Source organism: Pterocles gutturalis, unplaced genomic scaffold (genome assembly GCF_000699245.1).
Source record: "Pterocles gutturalis isolate BGI_N339 unplaced genomic scaffold, ASM69924v1 scaffold26756, whole genome shotgun sequence".
NCBI classification, from domain to species: Eukaryota; Metazoa; Chordata; class Aves; order Pterocliformes; family Pteroclidae; genus Pterocles; species Pterocles gutturalis.
The window spans coordinates 9,284-33,669 of record NW_010101201.1 but is presented as its reverse complement, the minus strand read 5'-3'; the positions used below and the strand labels follow the sequence as shown (position 1 = coordinate 33,669).

Below are 24,386 nucleotides of genomic sequence, written 5' to 3'. Positions count from 1 at the left end.
TCAGGAAGTTCCATGTAGTCACACATAGCAAGTCCCAGATCTACCTTATGTTTTCACAGCTTGTAGGATCTACGTCATTATTTTGATATGGGCAATGTCTGTTTTATACATAATTTGGGATGGGAGTGTTTGGGGTTTTTTAAGTGCCATTAGTCTATTGAAAGGGTTCAGTGTCCTTTGCAGAAGTTAACTCATTTCCCATCGGTTATTACAATTTACACCTCAATGCTCATTTAAGCTATCATACAGACAGCTTTAGAATAAGGACTTTATCAGGTCAGAACTATCTTTATTATTTTCTTTTGGGGTCTTTTTTTAAGCTGTCAGCCCTTAAATCCTCCCTTATAAGTAGGAAATTCTTTTGTTTCCTCCTGCATTCATTCTTTCTGTCAGAAATGGATTATCAGGACAGGGAGAGCATAAGTATCAGTGTAGTTTAGCTGTCCTATAGAAAGATAGTTGAATGTTTGTTTTATATATGTAGTACTGCTTGATGAAAAACACTTAACTGATTTACTTACATTGGAGAAGTACTGAGTAAATTCTTTTGAATACAACAGTAAACATTGGAGCCCTTTTGATGTGTGAGATTAGTTTGCTTTCTAGTCAGACGGGCTGACTAAGCACTCCCAGGGTTGAGAATATAGACACTGCCAGCTTCATGGGATGCTTCTGTTTGTACCAAGAGTATGGATTTTGACTGCGTAGGAGCAGCAGTGTGCTTCTTAAAGTTTGTATTCATATTGCTTTTTTACAAACAAACTAACCAAAACAAGCTGAGAAGCTGAAGTGATTTTGCCCAAAACAGCTGGCAGAGCTGAGCCTGGAACTACAAGTCCTGACTTGGATTCTGTGCTCCGGCTGCTATCAGATTTTGCCATTTGTTTCAATACGTGCAGGTGATGAGAGGGATAATGTTTATGATCAAGTAGCTGTTTGATGGATTTTCTTTCATCCTTTTGTAAACAAAACTTTGCCTAGGAGTTACTGCCAATGTTGATTTCTGTTGTTATGTTTGAACATAAAACTCTTATCATTTAAAATTTCTGTTTTGTTCATGGTTTTAAAACAGGAGCACAGGAAGAACATCTAAAAACCTGTCAAGTTTTCTGTCATGTTTGTCCCTATGGGAAAATAAAATTAATTTTTACTTCTGTAACGCTATTACTATGGACCCAGGGTTATGAGTTTAAACTTTCTTTTGGGTTTGTGCCAAAGATCACCCCCTCTTTACATAGTTTACACAATTACCTAATTTGGGCTGAGGCGTCAAAAGTAGCTGGATAGGCCAATAGTCAAATCACTCCTTTTCGAGGCATTCACTAAACAAATTGGCATGAGTTAACTATACCAACTAGCTAGGCTTGAACGGACATTTTCCTTTTCTCCCCCCTCCCTCCCTCCCCCGTTTTTATTTTCATTACATCATACACCCTTTTTGCAGCTGTATTGTGACTGGAAATTGCTGCCAGTGAAAAAAATAAAGAATAAATCAAAGTAAAAGTCATGATATGGCATTAGCAGTAATTATTGCTTTAAAGATGTGTTGTCCATATTCCATTATTTACCTGTCATCACCTTTCCTCTGTAACACAAGTTTTGTGCATTAATTCTTCATGATTCAGCTCATTGAAATTTTATTTTGTCGTATATGGTTATCAAGAAGATTAAACAACTCACTGGGAGACTAATGCTACCTAAATAAATAACCTACTTGAAAAAAGTGGTGCATTCATAATGAGTAATGCTGTAACAATTCTGGTTTTGTTAGAGACCTTATAGGGATCCAGACCCTTAAGACTTCAAAGCACATACCCAATTTAGTGCTCTTCCAGAGGCTGGATTTGGGTCATATAGTGCCGTAGATAACAGTGAAGAAATAAATGTATCTAATCTGCTCTTGCAACAGATGCAGCTTACTGGAAGGACTCAGTTGACACTTATTTTAAATTTAATTACTGTAGTTCTGACTTTTAGATAAGATAAGAAATCATTTTCATCTCTTTGAATACTGATTTCTGTGTTGTAGGTCTAGGTTGTTAAAAAGACTATAATTTGTTCGCAAGGAAATTTTTTTATATTAGAAATATGTTCTGTACTATCATCACTGAATTCTTCCTCTTGAGTCTCATTTTTCTTCTGTGAATCAAGAAAGCCACACCTTGCACTGGCTTTAGACTTGCATGCAAGCTTCCTGTATGTTAATTCATTTAATAGCACAAAACTGGACATTATTTCTCTTTCCTATATTACAGTGCAAAAGATGGTATATATTACATATTTCCGTCTGTACATCTGTTTTTATATATGTATGTATTTCAATACTCAAGCCATATCCTTTATAGGATATGGAACAGTAGGACTAATTTGTCAATTTTTGCATGGTTTTTGCTTTCAGAAATTAGCACCTGGAGTTAGTCAGTTTGCTTACACCTGTGTACAAGACCATCCTATCTGGACTAACCAACAGTTTTGGGAAACAACTTTTTATAGCAATGTGCAAAATCAAGTTCGCTCCCTCTACCTTACAGCCAAAGATGACAACCATGCATTACAGTTGAGACAGAAGGTAGGATAATATATTAAATATCAAGGTAGTATTTTTATTCACATTTTAATTGTCTCCCAAGTTACAGAGAGCTCAGTTATGGTTTCTCCAATTTTACATATTTTTCTTTATTTTTTCCCCATATTAAACAGCAGACAATAATATGAAAAATAAAAAAATACATTTTTCTGCAAAACATTATAATTTGATGTTGCTCTTATGATTTTTTTAAACAACCACTTTTTGTATTATTTTCCACACTTTCAATGTACATGTTTTTCCTGAGAGTAGTAACTTTTCATATAGCAATGTTATAAATCAGTGACAGTTCACTTATATGAAGAACCTAAGCTAGCAGCAGTTCTAGTGTCCAGTGTTAGATTATTACCAAAACCTAGAGTGGTTTCTGTTGAATGGCAGCCAGTCTGCTTGGACAGATTGGACACAAATTGTCTGTCTCAGTGGGAGGAAAGTATATCTCTTGTGCAAAAATGAAAGTAAAATGGGAAGCCTTGTAGCATGCTAAAATAAGGTATTTTTTTTTCAAGGAGCACATAGACATACTAAAGAGCCATTTGTAATCTCTCTTCTTGTATGAAATTATCATTGTCATATGTGACTGAAAACTGTATGCTACCCAAAGTCATACAGCATTATAAAAGGAGGGAGTAAAATGGACAGTGATATTTCCAGAAACATAGTCAGAATGAAGAACTGAACAGGAACATCAGACATATCAGGGATAAAGAGGAAAGGACTGTTGAACTGTGTACGGGGAGCCCCTTCCAATCTGATACTGTGTAAAGAAAAATATAAAGAATAGTAAAACTTCCAATGAAGCATCTACTTTAACCCTCACATGTGTTTATATGGAAAATTAGCTCAACTTTAACTTAGTATGGAAAAAAAATTTACAAGATACTTAGTCCTTTAATAATTTAACATCAGGCATTAGGTCACTAGTATCAGCTGCCGGATTCCTTTATTCTAGTTTCCTCAGGCTATAATATAATTTGACTATGTGCCATCTACCTAGTTTGCTTCAAGCAAATGCTAGTATTGGACTCCAGCATGTAAAAACATGAATGTTTCAGCTGGTCTGGAAACGATTTATATAAAAGCTTGCCTCACATGAACATCCTAGGAATTTGGAGAATATCACCTGCATCAAGCAATGAGCTGCATGTTATTTCTCAGTCTGATTTATGCTTGTTCTTATGTGAGCTAAGTGGATAAGCTAAGGAGAGCAGCTATATTAAAAACAGTAAACCACTGTGAAGAAACATGGAAGATCGTATAGCATTAAAAATATCTGGAAAGAAATATATTAGTTAGATCTGTCGTGTGAAGAAACATGGAAGATCGTATAGCATAAAAAATATCTGGAAAGAAATATGTTAGTTAGATCTGTCCACATTGTGCTACTTACATATTTCAGTAAACTGCCTTCAAAGCTCAGTTACTATAGTCATATTCTCTTTAAACCCTATTGAATGTAGCTATTTGCTTTTTCTTTTTAAATTAGTATATAATTTAAGTAATTGCAGAAGTTTAATAAACGATTTAATAAACAAAGTTTTGTCTAAATATAATTTTTTTTAAGTTACAGCTTTATTATTTCTTCTATGTCTTCATATTTCTTTCTATATATCTTCTAGGAGAAAAATTCTGTAGGTCCAGACCAGGATAAGACAGCAATGGACCTGGCTGCTGAGCAGTTGCGATTATGGCCGACTCTTAATAAACAAACTCAGCAGGAGCTAGTCCAGAATGAGGAAAGTACAGTTTTCAGTCAGGCAATTCATTTTGCTAACCTCATGGTCTACCTGCTAGTGCCGCTGGATACGAGTAAGAACAAGTTACTGAGAACATCAGCTACGGGTGACTGGGAGAGTGGAAGCAACAGTATAGTCACAAACAGGTGAGTACACAGGTTCAGTGTTAATTAGTCAGCATGGGCCACAGTTTTCAAAAGCTTCTTAGTTTTCAGGGCTTATTCTAAATACCAGATTATTTCAGTATCTTCTTTTCAAGTTCATTAATTAAGGAGAGCGAAAGTCTAACATGATTCCTCTTAAATAACAGAACTTAACTTAGAGTAATTTACCACCATTTAAAGGAACACAAAAATGTTATTGTTGAAGTAGGAATTTTTAATCTAGTAATGCAGATGTTGAAGACAAACACAGGGTGTGATGAGAAGGAAAACAGCAGCCCAAGAGCTGTTCTGTTAGTTTTTGTATAACTTGAAAGAAAAAAGTGTATGAACCTAAAAGCAAGAAAGCGTTTGCATAACATCCACAAAATCACAATTTCTGTGCAACAGCTGCAAGGAAGAAGGGCACTGAGGTCACAGAAAGCAAGAGGGCTAAACCACTGTGGCAAAGGTTAAATTAGTAAGGAGGCACGAGGAGTATAACGCCAGCTACATTCCCTAGCATGCAAATCCAGGACATTTCATAACAAGCCTTCCTTCCTCTCTACTTGCTGTATTCATTATCACCTATGATCCGTCAGAATTCCCACCCAATAAAATTGTAGAACACAGCATGAAAACACTTGACATTAAGTAAAAAAAAAGATAGGCAGGCTATCAGTTTGAAAATCCCCATGGCGACTCATTTCTGCTGACTAAACACCTCTAAACTCAACCACTAGCACATGCTCAGTAGAGAGGTTGCAGTATATGTTGCCATCTATGAATCTGGCCCTTAATATTACTATGGGAGGCATTTTTAGACATTCAAAGTACATCTCCCACTGACTTGCTTCAGTTTTCTGTCTGATGCACTAAAAACTTTTCTTATGGTCTTTCTAGCTTATGAGTGCTTTGCTCTGTCTGCAACCAAAATATTTGATTAATGTGCCTTTCTATGTGTCACTGGATTTTTGTTTACCATGGGTTGCAAATAATGTACTTGACTATGAAGAGAACTCACTTCCAAGCAGCTTTTTTTTCTCTCGTGGGCCTGACTGTGCTGGACTAATGGAGGGAAACTCTCCATGCAGTTCTGGCAGTGTTAATGACAGTGCAAATACAGTGTAATTGTGGCACCACAATACGCTTTTAGCAAGGTTTACGTATTGTAACTATTAAAAAAAACCACAGCTTGGCTGCCTCTAGTTGGGTATCATATGTGCATCACCAGCTGAATTTTTCGTACTTGAAATTTCTCTTATGTCCATAGTATTGCAGGCAGTGTTGCAGAGAGTTATGACACTGAAAGTGGATTTGAGGACTCTGAGAACAATGATGTTGCAAACGCAGTTGTACGCTTCATCACTAGATTTATCGACAAGGTTTGCACAGAGAGTGGGGTTACGCAGGATCACATCAAGGGTCTTCATTGCATGATACCAGGTGAGAATTGTGACAAAAAAAAAGTGGTTTCTTTTTTCACTAGTGAGAGAAATGCACTTTTTTGTTTCAGTTGCTTTCAGTGAAGTTAGGTTAGATTTGTTTTCTAAACTGTAATTGCTGTTGAATTTCAAATAATTATTACCTTGATGTTTAAATTAGAGAATTTCAGAATATCAGAGTTTCAGTTGGATTGCAACTTTCTCTTTCATATTATGTGGGACTTCATTTATGGTATTACGGCTTTCCAGGCATTGTAGCAATGCACATAGAGACCCTGGAGGCTGTCCATCGTGAGAGTAGGCGGCTTCCACCAATACAGAAGGCAAGTATTATGAAACATATTTGTATTCTTTACAAGTATTAGAATCATGCAATTTAGTCATCTTTTTTTCCCCCTCATAATGTTAGGAGGAAACATCCAAACATTGAAGGAAAATTTCCACCAGTGATAAAAAATGTGCTTGGCTTTGGTCTCATGAAATATGAACTTATGAAACTGGTAGAGCCAAACTTCTGATCATAAACAAGCTGTTGCATGCCCACTGTTTTTTGAGACCCATTTCTCTTAGTTGAGTCCAAATTCCGTCTCCCTTCTTTGAACTGAGTCTCATAACGATTTTGTTTTGAAGCATTTTAAGCCAAATATTGTAACTAGACTGAGGTGTAACACTGGTATTGCCATTACACGTATGCTTTCGTTTATTTGCATCAGCCCAAAATTCTACGACCAACTTTACTGCCAGGAGAAGAGTTTGTTTGTGAAGGTCTCCGTGTGCTTCTAGATCCTGATGGCAGAGAGGAAGCTACAGGAGGACTGCTTGGAGGTCCTCACATCCTCCCTGCTGAAGGGGCTTTGTTCCTTACCACTTACAGAATTATATTTAAAGGCACTCCTCATGATCAACTGGGTAAGAAAAATTAAACAGTGATAATTGTGGTCCCTCGGATAGGCAGGACTTTGAGCTGGCCTATCCACCTATTCAAACATCAGCATCAGAATGTCTGTACCTCACAGTATAATTTTTCATGTTGATCAGATAAGAATAATTTCTTAATATAGGTTTTTATCACTAGATATGACAATCATTTTGATTTTGCATTTAACTTAGCTAGAATTTATTTCTTCAGATGAGGCATTAGGTGCCAGATGTTCATCCCTGCATATTGGTAGATACTTAGAGTGCTGTCTTCAGTAATTTATGTAATATAAAATCATAATATGTACTTGTCTTCAAGGAAACTTCAGTAGACTGTCACGTTATTACACGCTTTTACAGACTGACTACCTAGAGTTGGAGGCAGAAAATAAGGACGTTCCTGACCATACTTGAGTAATTTCCATAGACTTTCTGTTTCAAATGGACAAAATGTTTAGTATCTTTATATCTCAGTTCCATATGTAAAGTTCATCTGATAATGCTACTTTACAGAGCAACATTTGTAAGCTTCTTCACCACTAAGAACATATATGCTGTGTGAGATCTGCAGCTTCTACTGCCTCTAGATTTTCATTAAACAGTTTTTTTAAATTTTTGTATTAAATGAAAAATATTCACGAGTTAGTATTCTCCCTAAAATTATTATTAATAAATTCAGTATTATTTTTAATATGTAATGGAAATAGCTCTTGCGAATGATAAATTTTCATATTTTGACATCTGCCATTTCTAAGCAGATTGTCATTCATAAGTATAAATTTATTGTGCAAAATTCGTGGTCATCATGTAAAAATATCAGTGTATATTGTTCCTTGTTTATAAGTTGTATAATGCAATATGAAATTTGAGTAAACTTGAAACTGTTTCTTCACCCCCTACCAATCTAGATTTTGGGGGTGCATTTCCATTGTGTAGAAAGACTCAGAAGGAAGGGGAATATTTCTCTAATCATCCCAGCTGAAATTAAGCAGAAATTCAGATTACAAATAGTACTTCAGGAATTTACCACCTTTTCAGGTATTTTGCCTGAAATTAATTCTGTACCATTATTTTAATGTTGCTTTGTACTTACTCATTCCTATCAATTCAAAGTACAATGTGACCAAACCAGATCTGATTCTGTGATCTAAAAAGTAAGTATCTGAAAATACAATGTTATGGTCCTCAGTTGGAGAGCAGACAGTGATCCGGAGCTTTCCTATTGCATCTGTTACGAAGGAGAAGAAGATCACTATACAGAACCAGCTGCAGCAGAGTATGCAGGAAGGACTGCAGATCACTTCAGCTACCTTTCAGGTAAAAGGATGTTTTGTAAAAATTAATGTGACAACACAGTCAGCTCAAAATGCTTACAAGTGGCACTTTGTCCTGATATTTGTGAAGAGTTTGGTTTTCTGCCCTGTAAAGTTAATAGAGAATGCAGTCCTCTGATAGAAACCCTGGTGTTTCTTGGCCCGGTTGATATTTACAGAGGGTTACCATTTTCATATTCGATTTCTTTCACTCCTTTCCTTACCTTTTTGTTTTGGATCCAGTAAAGGGCTGGTTTGGGTCCAAAATATCTTAATGTGAGTAAGTAGAGGCCTAGGCGGACCAGTGGAAACATGCTTTCTCTCTACTCCAGCTACATGGAATGAATAAGGTAATGCTAGAGATATTGCTTTCTTCTCAAGACTTGTCACTTTACCAGCTTTCTGTAAAAATCCACGGCACAAAGTCATGGTACATCTCACTTGGAAGCTTGCACTTCCAGGAATCTTGAATGTAGCCACCATTAGCCAAAACCAATGAGCCTCTGCATGACGTGCACAGATCCTCGTAGTTTCCTGTCCGTATGATCCCCCTCAGTGCGTTCAGCAGAAGCATGTACTGCAGGGCCATTGGCAAAAATGGTCTTTAAGAATTAGGAATCGTGAAGTCTTCCCTAAATGTTTCTTCTTGGTGGTGGTCTTAACTATGGTCAAACCCTAAGAGACGGAAAGTTGAAGGCAAAGAGTTTTATGTCATGGATTGAAAAGAGACTGTAGTTGTTAAGATATGAAATATTTTGTGAGGTTGGCTGACTGCAGAAGTATATTTTCATTGGGAACAATAACTCTGGCATTTGAAAACATAATGAAATAGATCATCAGCGTTTTACTATTTCCTTACAATAATGGACATTATTTAGCTAATCCTTAAATATCCTATTCAAAACTATAAGATTAGGAATACAAGTGAGTAAAACAACCAAAAGAAAGTTTTTCCTGTGGACTGTTGAGAGGACTTCACGAGGACTTTTATTTTCCAGAAATATTTTTACCAGAATAGTTAGCACGCCTCAATGATGTGCTAAGTACAGACACAGCTCAGTGTTTTTAGTGCTGGATTTTGGTTCAACAGCATCTTTGCTTTTGTTTAGCATAGTTTTGTGTTAGGTTATGAGAACAAAAACAATCAGCAGTTTACTTTCTATTCCCTTTGTAACAACTAGAGTTTAATGCAGTATGAAATAGTCCCTCTTTATTAATTAATTATGACTTTCAGAAGGTTTTGCCTGCAGTTATGCTATTTAATGTCTTTAAAACTTCAAATCAGTGTAACCCCTAAAGATTCAAGAGCTCTTTCAGGGAGGTCCTAGACAACAGTTATTAGTCATTTGGAAAGTATTTACAAAATAAGTGAAATTAAAAAAGCAATTATGAAATCTACCTTCTAGATGGCACAGGAAGGACATTCAAAAGGTGTATAGGTAGGCACTCGAAATAAAGCTCTAGGATATTTCTTTGTTTGCTTTTTCCACATTCTTAAAGTTCTTTTGGGCCTTTTTATGGATTCCCTGTTTTCTCTCTCTTTTTTTTTTTCTTTTTTCTTTTTTTTCCCTGAATTTCCCATCCTTTTAGCTAATGATGATGGGATGGTTTTTTTTTTTTTTTTCAAATCTTTCATAAAGCATTTTAGCACAAGGTTAGTTCCTATTTAAGGATCAGGTTTCACTATTACTTTTTTTATTATTGACAGTTTTCTATAATTTTTAAGATGGGGGAAAAAATTGGAATGACCAAGTAATGGAAATGTAATGGTTGTGACGTATGAATACTGAAGTTGTTGGTTTGATGAGAGTCTTTAAAGTGCATCACCAGCCTTGGTTCCCAGTATACGGGCAGAGCTGGCGAGTATTTCCAAGCTAAGCTGTCCCGTGTGACTTGTGTTTGAACTGTTGTAGACATCTTAGTGCCAGCACTACCATTTGGATTTAGCAAAATATTTTGTGTTTGATATTATGGGAATTCCAGATGCTTCTTAGTGAAGATACCTCAGGATATACATGTAAAATTAAATTAAAAAATAATAAGCTGTGTAAGATCCCTGAAAATCAATAAGATATATGTACATATGTATGTATTTCCTGATGAACATGTCACTGCATAAGTATGGGAATTTTACTAATAAATTTTAGCATCTTTAATTCTGTAAATTTTTTTTCAGTTTCTAACATGTCGTGTCTTTAATATGCAGTTAATTAAAGTAGCATTTGATGAAGAAGTAAGTCCAGAAGTGGTGGAAATATTTAAGAAACAGTTAATGAAGTTCCGTTATCCTCAGTCTATCTTCAGCACTTTTGCATTTGCAGCTGGGCAAACAGCACCACAGATAATTTTACCAAAACAAAAAGAGAAGAACACTTCATTCCGGTATAGTCATTCTTCTTTTATTACTGATGTTTTTGTTTAGTATTTGTCAATACACTGAACAGTCTGACAGCTTTGCAGAAATGCAGATCATTCAAGCAGTTTTCAGGAAAGTCAAAATAGATGATTGCTATTCTGCATATTTTTGTATTTACTGAGTAAAAGGTAGATTAGTATGATATACATGTCAGCTTGGTATAGGAATATATTATTTATCCAAATTTCTGTCTGCAGTAAGTTTGAACAAGCATCTCGTTGCATTTTGAAACACAATGTAAGCAGCATCTTCAGCTGTGCAAACTATGCCAACATAAAAACCAGATTTCTTGTGTATTACTTGATATAACCTAATGGGCATTAGGATTAATTTTACTCTTAGCACAGTCTGTACAGTTGTCCTAGTGTTTTTTAATCTAGGGTTTGAGCTTTGGGTCCTCTTTTGAAGTTTATGTTATACATTAATTTTTACTAGACCAGATGAATCGTTAGTCTGTTCCAGAGTGGTAGTTCCTGTGATTCTCTGTTGATTATTGCATTGTTGACACAGGGAAGTAGAATCCCAAGCTAGTCATGGAATCCTAAACCTTTAAGGTAATTTCCGTCTTTCCTGCCTTTACTTTGCCAGCTTTGTAGATTTATCACATGGCTAGCAAAATACAAATGCCTAAAGAAAGGTGATGGCTGCTTAGCCATTACCATTAGACATAATAGACACAGATTTATCTCAAAATAATAAAATTTATGTTTAAAAATTAATATAGGAAGTAATTGTTCTGAAGGATATAGTTTTTGTCATGTTAAATGAAAAATTATGAAATACATTATATTTGGGTCAGTGGGTTCATCATAAAAAAATGTACATGCTATCAGGAAGAATCACATGCATCTTTGTAAATATTTTTGTTGCTATGAATTTATAGTACCTTCTCAAAAAGCATTATGAAAGGAGCAAAACGTGCTGGGAAGATGACAATTGGACGCCAATATTTATTAAAGAAGAAGACAGGCACAATAGTGGAAGAAAGAGGGAATCGCCCAGGCTGGAATGAAGATGATGATATCTCTGGTAATAGCAAAACATTCTTTTTGCATGTTGGTTGATAAGTCTATCCTATTACACTTCCATTCCACTATATTGAATAAGTAATATCTTCAAGAAGAAATTGCAGAGTCTTCCTAGACAGGAAAGAGAAAGGTTTCAAAAATGTACATTTACTAAGTGTGTTCTTTTGAGATGATGAGGCAAAAGAGGAAGTTGACTTCATTCAGTGGTAAAGCAAAATACTGTTTTATTATTTTTCAATTATCAAACTATTTTCATATAATATGTTTTTTATTATTTTTTACATCATAGTGGTGTAGATGGAACAGCACAGAAGCATGCTGTAGCTTCCATTTATCTTTAGACATCATGACATCTGCAGTTAGTCTATGATGAGAAAGCAGTAATTGGTGAGATTCAAGAAAGAGCAAATACTATGGGAGACTTGTAGATGTGAAAGTGACAAATTATTTTTGAAAGCAGCAGAAGTCATTACTACTGAAAATACAATTTTTCCAAATTTTGGTTGAAAGGATTTGGGGACAGAAGGTAGAAAGTGATTTGGGCATTTTGTATAGTTCGGTGATGGTGTGGAGTTTGACTTTCTTCCAAATACTTCTCTTTCTACCATGTGCTGCTGTCAGTATATCCTTATCTGGACCAGTGCTAATTTATAATAAACCACTAGAGGGAGCCAGATTCTCCTGTACATAAACAGGTATTGTTTTGTCATACCATTTTTTCTCTTTTTTTAAAAAAAATAAGCATTTCAGATAAAAAAGTGTTTATCAAACACTAATAATTTCTTCAAAACATCAAACAAGCCAAATTTTCCTTTTGACTATTTAGTCAGTGAACAAGGCAACTTATGTGACTTATAAGCAGATACATAAAAGTTGTCTGAAGCAGGACTGTGTTACTGCACTGTCTCTTTTCTCTCCGAAATGGAAGAAAGCCATTCTGGGAAAGCTAAAAAATTTAATTCCAGCTAAAGGTGGTGGATAACAGGCAAAAAGAAAGGATTACAAAATACAGAATGTCTTTACAGTGCAGAAAAATTATCTTTAGTTGAATTTCCAGCACCTTCATTAAGTGCTGTGTTAGTATGCATTCTGATGTTGCAGATTCTTTGTGTCAGAAGCAATTCTGCAGGCTGTACTCTGTGATTGTTGGGTAATTTTATGTCCTTTACCTAGAGACACCAAGCACAATCATACCTGTGTATTTGTACCTCTCTTGACGAGGAAGAAATTTCAAGACTTTTAGCATTGCTGATATACAAAACAACTATATTCTTCAGTAAACAAAGATGACATATAAACATTAGTGACAGTCACTTTTTTTCTCCCCTAACAAAAATATAAAAATATAAATTGTGAGGCTTCCTACCTGCTGCTTTCCAGATGTTGTGACCAGAAAAGTGTAAGGTGATCAAAGTCTGACAGTTTGCTTTTCTCTCCACGCTGCAATGACACCCCAGGTATAATCAGCTGACAACAGTAGTAACTCTTTGCTTAAGTCTGAGTACAAATAGCCACAGGAAATTTGCTATTTAATCACTGCAATTTCTTTTATATTGACTGCTGTGCATGACTTTTTGTTTGCAAGTCTCAAAAACTGAAGTATAGGAAACTATGCAGCCACACGAACAATGAAGCAAATGGGAACTATCTGCAGCAGGTGATGCATTATTTTAAAAAAGTAATGTTAAAGATAGGGTTGGAAGGAACTTCAAGAGATCATCTACTCCATCTCTCTGCCCCAAGGCAAGATCAACATACTTAATCTGTTCCTCATAGATGTTTACTTAACTTTTTCTTTGAAGCTTTCGAAGATGAAGGTTCCACAACTCCAAGCAATTTGTACTAATGCTTTAAGCATCCTTTATGCTGGAAAAGAACAAGCAACTTTCTGATATTCAGGCCTAAAGATTTCTTTGCCACAATCTTCACTTCTTATTCTGCCACCATATACATACAGAAGAGATTATTCCATTCATTTTGATTGCAATGCTTTATGTATTTATGGACTATATAATATTTATCTTCTCTGTTCTTTTCTAGTTAATAGATGTCTGCAGTTCTTTCAGTTCTTTTTTTATTAGTTTTGATAGACTTCTGATCATCTTTGTTGCTCTTTTCTCAGTCCTGTTTAGCTGGTCCACGTGTAACTTTGCAACATGATTTCTGAAACTCGGTGCAGTACTCTAGTTATTAGTTGTTGCTAGTGAACACGTATTTCCCTTCAATTCCTCCCCATCTTTTTGTTTTCAGCGTTTAAAATCTCATCACTATTAACTTCTGTGTTCTATAGGTGATCATACTGGTGTGTTCCATAAAATAGGAGACTGTAAACCCCACTTTTACAAACAGTCATATCTCAGGAACAGTAAAATAGAGGGATTATTCCTCTTCTTTTCAAAATTGAATAAACACAAGTCCATCTTAAACTTGAGATAGCAAAACATCTTCATCTCCCTCTTCAGGTTAAGGGAGGAACCCAATCTCTTGTTTTTTTGTGCACAGGAAAAGTGTTTTCCAAATTCTGATCACCAATATCCCTACTTTCATGAGAGGAAAATGCATTTAGAAAAAAATAATTTTAAAAATGCACCCTCATCTTAACTGAGTCAGTTATAGCTTTCCATTCAAAACTGTTAAATACCAAGTTTCTGTATGCCTCAAAAAGAAAATTATTTCTAAAACTCTTTTTTTTTCTTGTTAGTGCGCTTTATACTTGTTCTGTAATTTCTTTCTTACCACGAGAAATATGAAAAAAGTGGAGGTGTCCACATTATTAAACTCTTTATTATTTAGGTCAAATCGAGAATTGTTGGTTTTGTTTGATGAGCTGCAGGGGCAATGAAATTATTAATTTAGCTTTTCTGCTAAGATAAAAACAAAACTTATATGGGTTCTACTCCTGTAAATTCTGTATGTTATCTACTGCCAGTAAAATTCTAATTGTATAATTTAAAAAAAAATAAATTCCAGTTTTATCATGTCCTGGTTTAAATTTAAATCCTTACATACTTTTCAGTGCTCATTCACAAAGAAATACTTCCCCTCATATGCACATATTTCAATGCTTGAGGTGGTAGCAAGTAACTGATACATGCTGTGAACAGTAAATCTGCTTTCAGAAGTATTTGGAAATAGTCGAAGTGTCAGTAACAGGCAGATGGCAGATTTTGTACAAAGACCTTGCTTGACTTCAATTTCAGCATAGTTTGAACTTGTGACATGGTTTTTATCTCTCATGCTTAAAGGTTTTTCTGCTTTGAAAAGTGCAGCTAACGTGCATGGCTGAAGAAAGCTGCTGTTTGACATTGAAACCGAGGCATTAAGAAACCAACAGTCATCTGTTGTGAAATTATGACACAAACATTTTTTTTTATTTTAATCAAGCCTTAAAAAGATTGTTGTATGTTTTGAAGATAGTTTAAAAGAATTGCAAGGTCCATTTTGTCTTGGATGTTTGATAAATTTATGTGCACATTTTTCTTTTTTCTGTCTTGTGTATATCTTTATACAGCAGTTGTGAGTTTAACAGGTTTTCATAAATTGTTGAAAGAAAGATTATCTGCCTATGGTTAAATTCAGATGAATATATGAGATAACTTTTTCCAGGATTTTAGTGAGAGAGTTGTCAGCCATGCCAGTCACAAGTGCAGTAGGTAACTGCGATATATTCAGGTTTCCCGACTAAAATATTATTTTATCGCTTATAATTTCTATAAACTGTGGTTTGTATATATTAGTTCTTGTCATTCGCCACTGACAGTAATACAAACTAATACTTTGTTCGGAAGAAAACAGCATAATTTTCAGTGTAACTGCTGGACTCCCCAGTTGCAAACTCTTAAAGATTTTTAACTTTAGTTTCAGATGACAGCGAGCTGCACACAAGTGGTACCCTTAAAGCATCAGAAAAATCAACAATGGAGCAATTAGTAGAAAGAGCCTGTTTCAGAGACTATCAGCGTTTGGGACTAGGGACCATCAGTAGTAACTCTTCTCGCTCAAAAACAGAATACTTAAGAATAACTGCACTGAACAGGATGTATTCACTTTGCAGGAGGTGAGTTTACCAATTCAGTCAAGTAGTTAAAAATAATGATGATGTAACACGTGTACCGCATGATGTATCCATTTAAGCAACTTATTCAAAGAAAATTTATGTCTACAGTAGGCATGTTCAACCAGTGACCTGGAACCTAGTTGTATTCCTCTCAGAGATTTGTTGTCTGGTAGCTGCATTTTTATTCATCAGATTCAGAAACAGTGCTAGCAATGGTAGCCAGAAGTGAACTTTCAGAACTGCCCCAAAAGCTCTGTCAGACAACACAAGTCATCCTTCCTAGGTTCTTTCTGTAGCCCAGGCAAAGAGAGTGCCCCTGGGGCTTTTGGAGGAAACTAACCTCTGAATTGCCTTTTCAAGGAGTTTCTCTCTCTTGGCTTTCTACACTGATTTCCAAATCATTAGGCTATTGTTCAGCTTTCTGATTTAGCCAATAATGTTAGCTGGTAAAACTCTCTCAGTATGGTTTCTGTAACTTGCTGTGTTGGTACTGGAAATTATTTATGTAATGTACTTGCATGTAAAATCTATTCTGTTCCTAAATAAAAAAGCAAGCCTCAGAAACAATTATACATAACTATATGTTTTAGAATTTAATTCATGAAGGTATTTACACTGCTTTGAAAGCTTGTTATGTGCTGTGTTTTAACACGCATGTTACTAACTCCTTTTTTGTTGTGGAAGCTGATGTAGTTTACTTCCACAACCCACTAAAATTCTTTTTAGTACAAAAGCGTATCTGCACAAGTCATTTCAGAAAAGCATTTGCATCTCTAAAGACAGTTTTGGCTAGTCATTGCTTTCATTATGGATAATGAAATTGCCAGTTCTTCGTGGAAGAAAGGCACGCAAGAACATATTAGATCCTTCCTTGTTTTCTGAGTTATCTAGAGTAAGAGACTAATAACTGGTTTTGTTCAATCAGCACTGAGTACAATGCAAATGAAGGCTTTAAATCTGTACATTTTCATTGTGTTTTGAACATTATGCAGACAGCTCTTTCCTCCCACCAGGTTTTAATATTCTATAGGATATTTTGGAAAAGATAGTTAATATCTGAGTGGATTACGAATATGAGTATATAAATTATTATCTAATGCCGTATTAGTTTGGTTACTGTGTTTTAAGAAGTAGACCATAAATTTTGATTTTGTATATAATCAATGTATACATTGATTTAGTATGAGGGTAGTTCAATAAATGTCGAAGAACCGAATTTGCAGAAACAGTGTATATTATAGAGGAACAAAGTTGTTTAGTAAGCATTAACTTTTCCCTGCTTCTTGTTTTAGTTTCTCCTTAACACATGAAACTGGCACTGAAATTGAATATTTTTTGGAGGAGAAAGAAAATAATCTTTCATATTGCTTGAATCCTTCTTTCACTAACATGAACACTACTACCATCTTACTGGGTTTTCTATTTTTAAAGCTATTGTGTCAGTGAATTTCCTAATCTCTCACTGTATTCTAGTGTTTTAAAAACTACACAAAAATGCATTTTCAAATATATTATTTGAAAGGATCTGACTGTAAAATTTAAATGTATTTTGATATAAACCAAAACTATTGTTTTAGTTTAGAATCTGTCATTCTTTCCTTTCAAATCTTGTATCTCATATACAAGTGTCAAAACAAAACTACTGCATCATGTACATGCCTCAAAATTCTCTTTTCTGTCATGCTTAAAAATATGGCTTCATTATAGTGACAGATAAAAGATGTACTAAGAAGGCAAATGTTACCAAATAAAATATAACCTTAAACAGAGAGAGACCAGTGGTGATAGTCTTACAAAATATTTTTTAATTAAAGTTGTTTTTAAAATGCAGCTTTCTTTACAAATTAATGTATTTGCTAGGATTGGGCTAAAAATGAGAGTTACTAAATAAACAACAATTCTAACAGTTGAAGTGTATTTTCACTGAGACATATATTCAGCTTGTAATTTTAGGAATTTGTTTTCATTGTTTAAAATATTGAAAGCAATTTTAATTGCTGTCCAATTCTTTCACCTTTTTGTTAATACAGTTATCCTGGGCTTCTGGTAGTACCTCAGTCTGTTCAAGACAGCAGTCTGCAGAGAGTTGCTCGCTGTTACCGTCACAATCGCCTACCAGTTGTCTGTTGGAAGAACACTAAAAACAGTACTCTTCTACTTAGATCTGGGGGCTTTCATGGAAAAGGTGTCGTTGGCCTCTTCAAATCCCAAAACACACATACTACAAGTGAGTTGATGCGGCTAAGCTTAATTACTTAAGTATAAGTAATTTTCTATAGAAATACTTATTTTTGTGGAGGAAAACAGTGATAAAATTGAATCACAAGTCTCAGGATATGAATGGCTATCTAATATTATATTATTTCAGTTTAATTACTGCATGTCAGGAAGGTATGAAAATATTATGTCAGAATGGTATGAAAATGGTTCAGAAAATGTCAAGTGTGTGGTGTGTATTTGCCTCAGTAGGAGTTGTGTACAACGAAGGAAGGTCTCTATTGAAAAACGCATTGTGATGCAAGTTAAATTCAAGTTACAGATGAATACCTTCCTAAGCAGAGATTTGATAGGTGTAGATTTTTATTAGGCGGTTCTGGATTGATACACAGAAACAAAGAGGACCTACTGGAACTTAATGAACATTTTTATTATTTCCTGTTACATCATGTGTTACAAACGTTTTCAAAGCATAGTTGAGATCAATATGTTATATAAGAAGCACAGAACATATTTTTTAGACAAACTATGCACAGTACTGAATTGCTGTATGGAACCAAACTACATGTGCGACAGAACTGTATTTTTCTAACATCTGTCCACAAGGGATTATTGAGAGATGTTTGAATATGAGATGGAGAGTATATGGGTCTTTTGAAAATTCCTTTGAAACATGAAAGTTGACTTCTAAATTTTACTTTGGCCTTTCTAGGAATTTCTTTTGCAGAGCATCATCGTTCTAAATATGACATTCTACACCTGAATTAGCAAGTATTGAAGTATTGGTCAAGTGCCATGTCGGAAGACCATTTACATTTTTTTGTATGCAGTAACACTATCCAAGAGAATAGTTATCTTGATACAGGCTGGATTATTGACTGTGGTAGGACCTGTTGTAAGATAAAGATGGAGCAACTTGCAATCAGTCATATAGAGCTGCAGGCAACCTTATTGCATTAGTAAGCAGTGCATTTCATTCCTGGGCTTTATAAAATTGCTGCTGAGATCTCCATCCCTATCTTATGTTTAAATCCATGGTGTTGTGATGCCCTCCATGTATGATACAGCACGTAAAAGATCGTTCACTTCATAGAAATACCTGTTCACCTGTGTAGGTAAAGCCTTCATGCTTTGAGTCACCAGTAGTCCTTCATCCTTTTGTGCTGCTGTTAAGCACAGTGTGATGGGTTGATTGGTGGTAAGGATGAAGGGGAAATTTTCCATCTATAATTTTCACAGGAGCATTATTGCCCTCAATCTTTAATTCAGGTATCTGCCTGGTTCCATAACAGGCTTTTGTTTAAGTTAAGCTATTTGCCTTCTGAGTCTCTTTCCTAAAACACATGCAATGCTCTTCACAAAATAAAAATTTATAAGTGCAAGTGGTAATGACATTATTATCCTTTCATTTAGACCTTTCGTCTACTTTATTTAACTAAATTGTTAAGATCTAAATTGACTTTTTGTGGCATTGCTTCAAAGACTAGGGGACCCAGAGATCATTCAAGGGGATTTCAGGATGTGTAAACCCTGCTTAAGAGTTCAAGAGAAAATAATGTTTTTCTTGAGGCTTGTTCTACTTTGTCAGACAGAAGCAGCATGATGTTTCCTGCATGTACGTTTTCTAGTCACTTCCTAATTGTACTTCCAATTCAGACACTAATTTTAACAGGGCTATTTAGGTACTAAATTTTAACAGGGTTATCTTGAAATTTATTTTGCCACCTCCAGCTAATTAGGTGACTCTCAATTAGTCTCCAGCGTAGAATCTGATCGGATCATCACTGGAGAAGACTATTTATAAATCACTATTGTCGTTCATCAAAATGTGCTCAAACAATCTCTCTTTATCTTATATTCCAAATCTTGGCTTTTGTGGTCAAGATACCAAATCCTGGTTTAAGCTGCTATGACATTTTTGTCCTATAGCAAGTCCAGAGGTGGCTGCAATAAACTGGAATTAAAAATAAATTATTGGGCATTTGAAAAAAATCCGACTCATTGAGTGTGGACACTTTTTTTATCATCATAGTATGGCCCAGGACCTGACCTTCATCTCCTTCCCTTCCTTTAAGTCCTTGCACCTGGATGCAAGTCGGTGGAGTTTTTCTGTTAAGATTTTTTTTTTTTAAATTTTCTTATTTTGTTGTTTGTTTTTTTTTCTTGATTCTGTTTTTGTTACTGGTTTCTTAACTTTTTAAAGATTGTCTTAAGTGGACTGTCTGTTTAACTTCCATACTTTCTCAGAGCATCTTACCTTCTCATCGTGCTTTTTTTTTTTTCTCCGCCCTCTGTTTTTAAACTGTGTCTGTTTTCTCTCTGATTTTGCTTTCATCCAGTGTTCTGCATCTGCTTCTCTCTCTGAAATGGTCCTTCTCCATGTCTTTAGCAACTTAAGCAACATCAGTAACAACTAGAAAATTATTCTGTTTCTTGGTCTGTAAAGTAGTCATCTACAACTACATGCACGTAAAGGATTATTCAGAGAAGGAATTGTGGTTCTCACAACAGTGCAGCCCCTTCTCCTACAGATTACCTAAGCATGTGGGAAGACACTTCCTGAAGTTACCTACTGGTGAAGGAGCAGGGGAACTGTCACTAGGGAACAGGAACATGACTTTTCATAAGTGAGATCCCTTCACATGTGATATCCAGGTGTGCATGCACTGTCCGTCCTCTTTCCTCTCTTCTTTATTCCATTAAAAAAGGTCAGATTCTGGGGGTAGGGTACCTGGAGGATGTGTAGATTGTGCCCATTGATGTCTCTAAATGCAGCAGAGTACATGAACACTGGTGTCTTTTGATATATGTATGCGCAATATATCCCAGGGAACCTCCAGTTGTAGGTAAGTAACCTTCCTTTACTGGAATGAGGAAGAGCTGGTTGAGTACAGTTTTAACTTATTTTTGTTACAGAAACAGTTGTATCTGTTCTCTACACATTTTTTTAAAGGCTAAAATTTGCTGACAAGTAGCACAAACTTACAAATGTTACTTTTCATTCTGAGATTGAAGAGAAAACTACATCATCTCCATTGTCTTTGTATTGATCACTGGCTAATGATGATTTTTTTAAGTAGTAACCATGGGATAACAGACTCTTTCAGAAATCTAGCTTTGTAGAGTGGAATGGAAGAGAACATTGTTGGGTGCTGCTCTGCAGGCAGGTGATGAACATCTGAGCATTCTTTGTCATCTAAGGAATGGCTTTTTGAACCTTTGATAGACAAACCATGACATTTTCCATGCTCTGCTTTACATAGTAAGCTTTCTATTCTATGTATTTATAAATGTACTTGCATTTTAATATATTCCATTATTCTTGTGACTCTAGCTCCTGCTTCTTTAGAATCTTCAAGCAGTATAGAACAGGAAAAATACCTACAAGCCTTACTGAATGTGATATCCGTCCACTGCAAAATGAATGGCAGTAGTACTCTCACTGTTAGACCAACAATTGCCCTGTCTCCAGGTAAAATTGGTTTATATACTGCTTTTCTATGGTTAAGTTGAAAAGTGAGTTTTCTGTGATTTGGTGTTAGTTCAGTTAATCCCATGTGAATTCTGTTGTTTCTTTATTGTTGCACTTTTCAGATAGCTTATTCACACTTAATTTCAGTGAACATATTTTCTGTATGTAAAGGATGTTTATAATCTTTCCCAAAATAGTTTTCATATTAATCAGACAGTAAACAATTCTCCATCTGTGGGTCATAGTTCTTGGTGAAATTCATTTGAGTATGATGGGCCAACTGTGAGGCATTAGTAATTTGTTACAGTTCTGGAACAAATAAAATAAAATTCTTCAGAATATCAAGATGCCAGAACTTTCCAGGGATTTTTAATATCAAATGCAAAAATTACATTATATAACAGAATTAAAAGCAAAGATGCACTTTAAAGCCTTTTATAACAAATTAAGCATATTGAAAACTGTATATTGAATAAGATACTGCCAAATTGAAGAGAATGTGACATACTACTCTGTTTCATATAATGAGAAAATACAAGATTGCAAGCTCGGATTCTGTATGAACACACACACTATTTAGCTACAGCAGCAACGGAAGGTATATAGGCATTTTCATGTGTGTTACATACTAATAATGGGCTTTTAATGTCAGTTCCAAATAGAGCTTTACTTGCAGTGAAAACTCATGAAAAATACACTGAGTTATGTATATGTAGAACAATGAAGAAATGAATCCATGTTTTATTTCAGTTTTGTGATCAAATGTAGTAAGGTTTATGTGAAGGTAGCCCCAATGTCTTAGAGGAGTATGTGCCTTGAAATTGTGTCTGTCTTGTCTTCCTCAGTTGGTGGTAATTGGCCTAATATAGCCAAACAGTGGCTTTTCTTGTAAAATAACACCATTCCCAAAGTGTGCATGCTTTGCTTAATTTATTGTAAAATATGTTGATTGCTTAGCTGTATCTAACATCTCAATACTGTTGCCAATGTATACAGGTGTCTTAAAAATAAATCTGAAGTACAAAATTGGCAAGAATTAGCTGTATTGTGTGAAAAAGGGCATTTTTATTAGTTATGTTGTCAGTCTGAGTAACACTGTAGTTTTTTAATCTTCTAATTTTTTTTTGGCCGACTTTAGGCACTGAAAGGAGGGCTTCAAGAATGTCTACTGTGTTTAAGCAGGTAGTGCCAGGACATTTGGATGTAAATCTATCCAGTAGCTTTACTCAAGGAGGTTAGTAAGACTAGCTCAAAGTCTATTATTTGAAATAGTAAATGATAACAAAATGTTAGTGAAATCAAAATAATCACACTGCTTACTGATTCATTATTCAGTGAAACAACAAAATAGAAATTACAAATTAGCCTCATCATTTGAGTATCTAATTTCTGTTTGTCCTTTACTTACCATTGAAATAAAGGTTATTTCATGTTGGAAATTAGTGGAAAATTAAGCACTCGATTAGGAATTGTGTTTATAAATATTTTGTGATTCAACCATATTTATAATTTGACTAAAATATGTGGCCTGAAAATGCATATTTTATATTAGAATTGAATGCACTTGAGAATCTCCAACTACAATCATTATGGCATTTGGCTGAAGATTAGCTGATGCTTCATAAAGTTACAAATAATCTATCTGAATAATTTTACTCTAGGTAGAGGAGGGAGTAAGGTGGCTGTGATATAATAAGTAGGGAGATACAGTGTGTCCTTTAAAACAGTTATTCTTGGGTACAAGGGCTCATCAGTGTCATTTCTACAAGAAGCTTTCAGTCTGTGGATTCTGACTAGTTTTACTCTTTTAGTTTGATGAAATTGTTATTATTTTTTACATGCAATAATAAGTAAATTAGTGCATCATATTCCTTAAATATATGTTTGTTAGGATAGGGATTGATCTGGTTTTTAAAAGGGAGTGTTTTATACTTTATTACCTTTTAGCCCTTGGAGGCTGCTCTTAGAATTATTCCTAAGCATCTAAAAGTTGCTTTCCTTCCTTTTTGACTCCTTCCAGCTTTGTGAGCAGTGCATTAACCGTCTTACAGCAAATGCAGCTCAGATTTTCAGAGGTGGGAGTGAGAAAGGCCGTAAGATACCTCATCTAAAATTAGTTAGACCTACTTTGACCTGCTGAGGTCCATTTTGACCTAAATTATTGTGTGATACAAAAACTGTAGCTTCATATGGGGAAGAATAAAATAAATTTGTAGAGAAAAACTTTCAAAAGAGGTAGACAAGGTTAGAGAAATGAAGGAAGGAAGAAGGCAGGAGGGAGGCAGAAAGGAAAGAAGGAGGGAAAATACTCAGAGCTGTATAGAGAAGTTATGTGAGAATTGTAGCAGAAGGGAAGACAGGAAGGGCAGTTAAATGGTGATCACCAAAGAATAGAAAATTCTGCGCATTTTCATTAATCATAGTATATGCATATTTCATACCCAGAAGTTCTGTTTATGCTCTCTTCTCACTGTCTTGTTATTCTAGTACGTGGAGATGAAAAAAACTTAGTGATTTTAATTGGATAGGTAAAATGGCTAGGGACCTAACAGAACAGGAGTTAGTAGTGTCTGGAATTGTTAGATAAATTGGTGGCTGTGCCCAGCTTTGTACTGAAATAGTGAAAATGCTGGGTAGCTGATAGCAGCCGTTTGGTTGTATTCCATCCTCTTGTGTTGGGACAGAAGTGCCAACAGGAGTGGTGCTGAGGGACAGTGAAGATGCTCCAGATAGGCAAGGGAGAGCTTGCTGATTGACTGTGTGGAGGTTGTCTTTTGAAAATAAAAGGATTACTGAAATAACTGTTGCTAGTTTCTGGGGTTAGAGTTTGTAGTAAGTGCGAGAGGATGAGCTTGCTGCTACTGAGTGAAGAAGAAAGGAGTCTCAAGGCAGTATTAGGTCACAGATGTGTTGTTTTGTTGGATGTTGAGTCTCTTGGCTAAATTTCAGCAGTAATCAGGAAAAGGGCAAAGAAGTTATCTTGTGTCTTGCTGGATTGATGCCACACCTGCTCTATATATCTGAAAGGTGTAATTACAGCCCAGTATCTGCAGTCTA

At 35.2% G+C, this 24,386-nt stretch overlaps 1 protein-coding gene across 1 annotated transcript in view; it reads left to right on the top strand.

Moving 5' to 3' along the window:
* Nucleotides 1-24,386, top strand: part of LOC104468502 (myotubularin-related protein 13-like) — a gene marked incomplete at its 3' end in the record, with an annotated part of 45,499 nt that overhangs the window by 14,723 nt on the left and 6,390 nt on the right. The window contains exons 3-14 of the mRNA XM_010082663.1: nucleotides 2,399-2,569; nucleotides 4,207-4,469; nucleotides 5,737-5,909; nucleotides 6,158-6,231; nucleotides 6,622-6,817; nucleotides 8,016-8,143; nucleotides 10,346-10,521; nucleotides 11,439-11,584; nucleotides 15,442-15,640; nucleotides 17,671-17,867; nucleotides 21,192-21,329; nucleotides 22,468-22,563. Coding sequence (XP_010080965.1) covers nucleotides 2,399-2,569; nucleotides 4,207-4,469; nucleotides 5,737-5,909; nucleotides 6,158-6,231; nucleotides 6,622-6,817; nucleotides 8,016-8,143; nucleotides 10,346-10,521; nucleotides 11,439-11,584; nucleotides 15,442-15,640; nucleotides 17,671-17,867; nucleotides 21,192-21,329; nucleotides 22,468-22,563 — 1,957 coding nt within the window. The remainder of the gene's footprint in view (nucleotides 1-2,398; nucleotides 2,570-4,206; nucleotides 4,470-5,736; nucleotides 5,910-6,157; nucleotides 6,232-6,621; nucleotides 6,818-8,015; nucleotides 8,144-10,345; nucleotides 10,522-11,438; nucleotides 11,585-15,441; nucleotides 15,641-17,670; nucleotides 17,868-21,191; nucleotides 21,330-22,467; nucleotides 22,564-24,386) is intronic.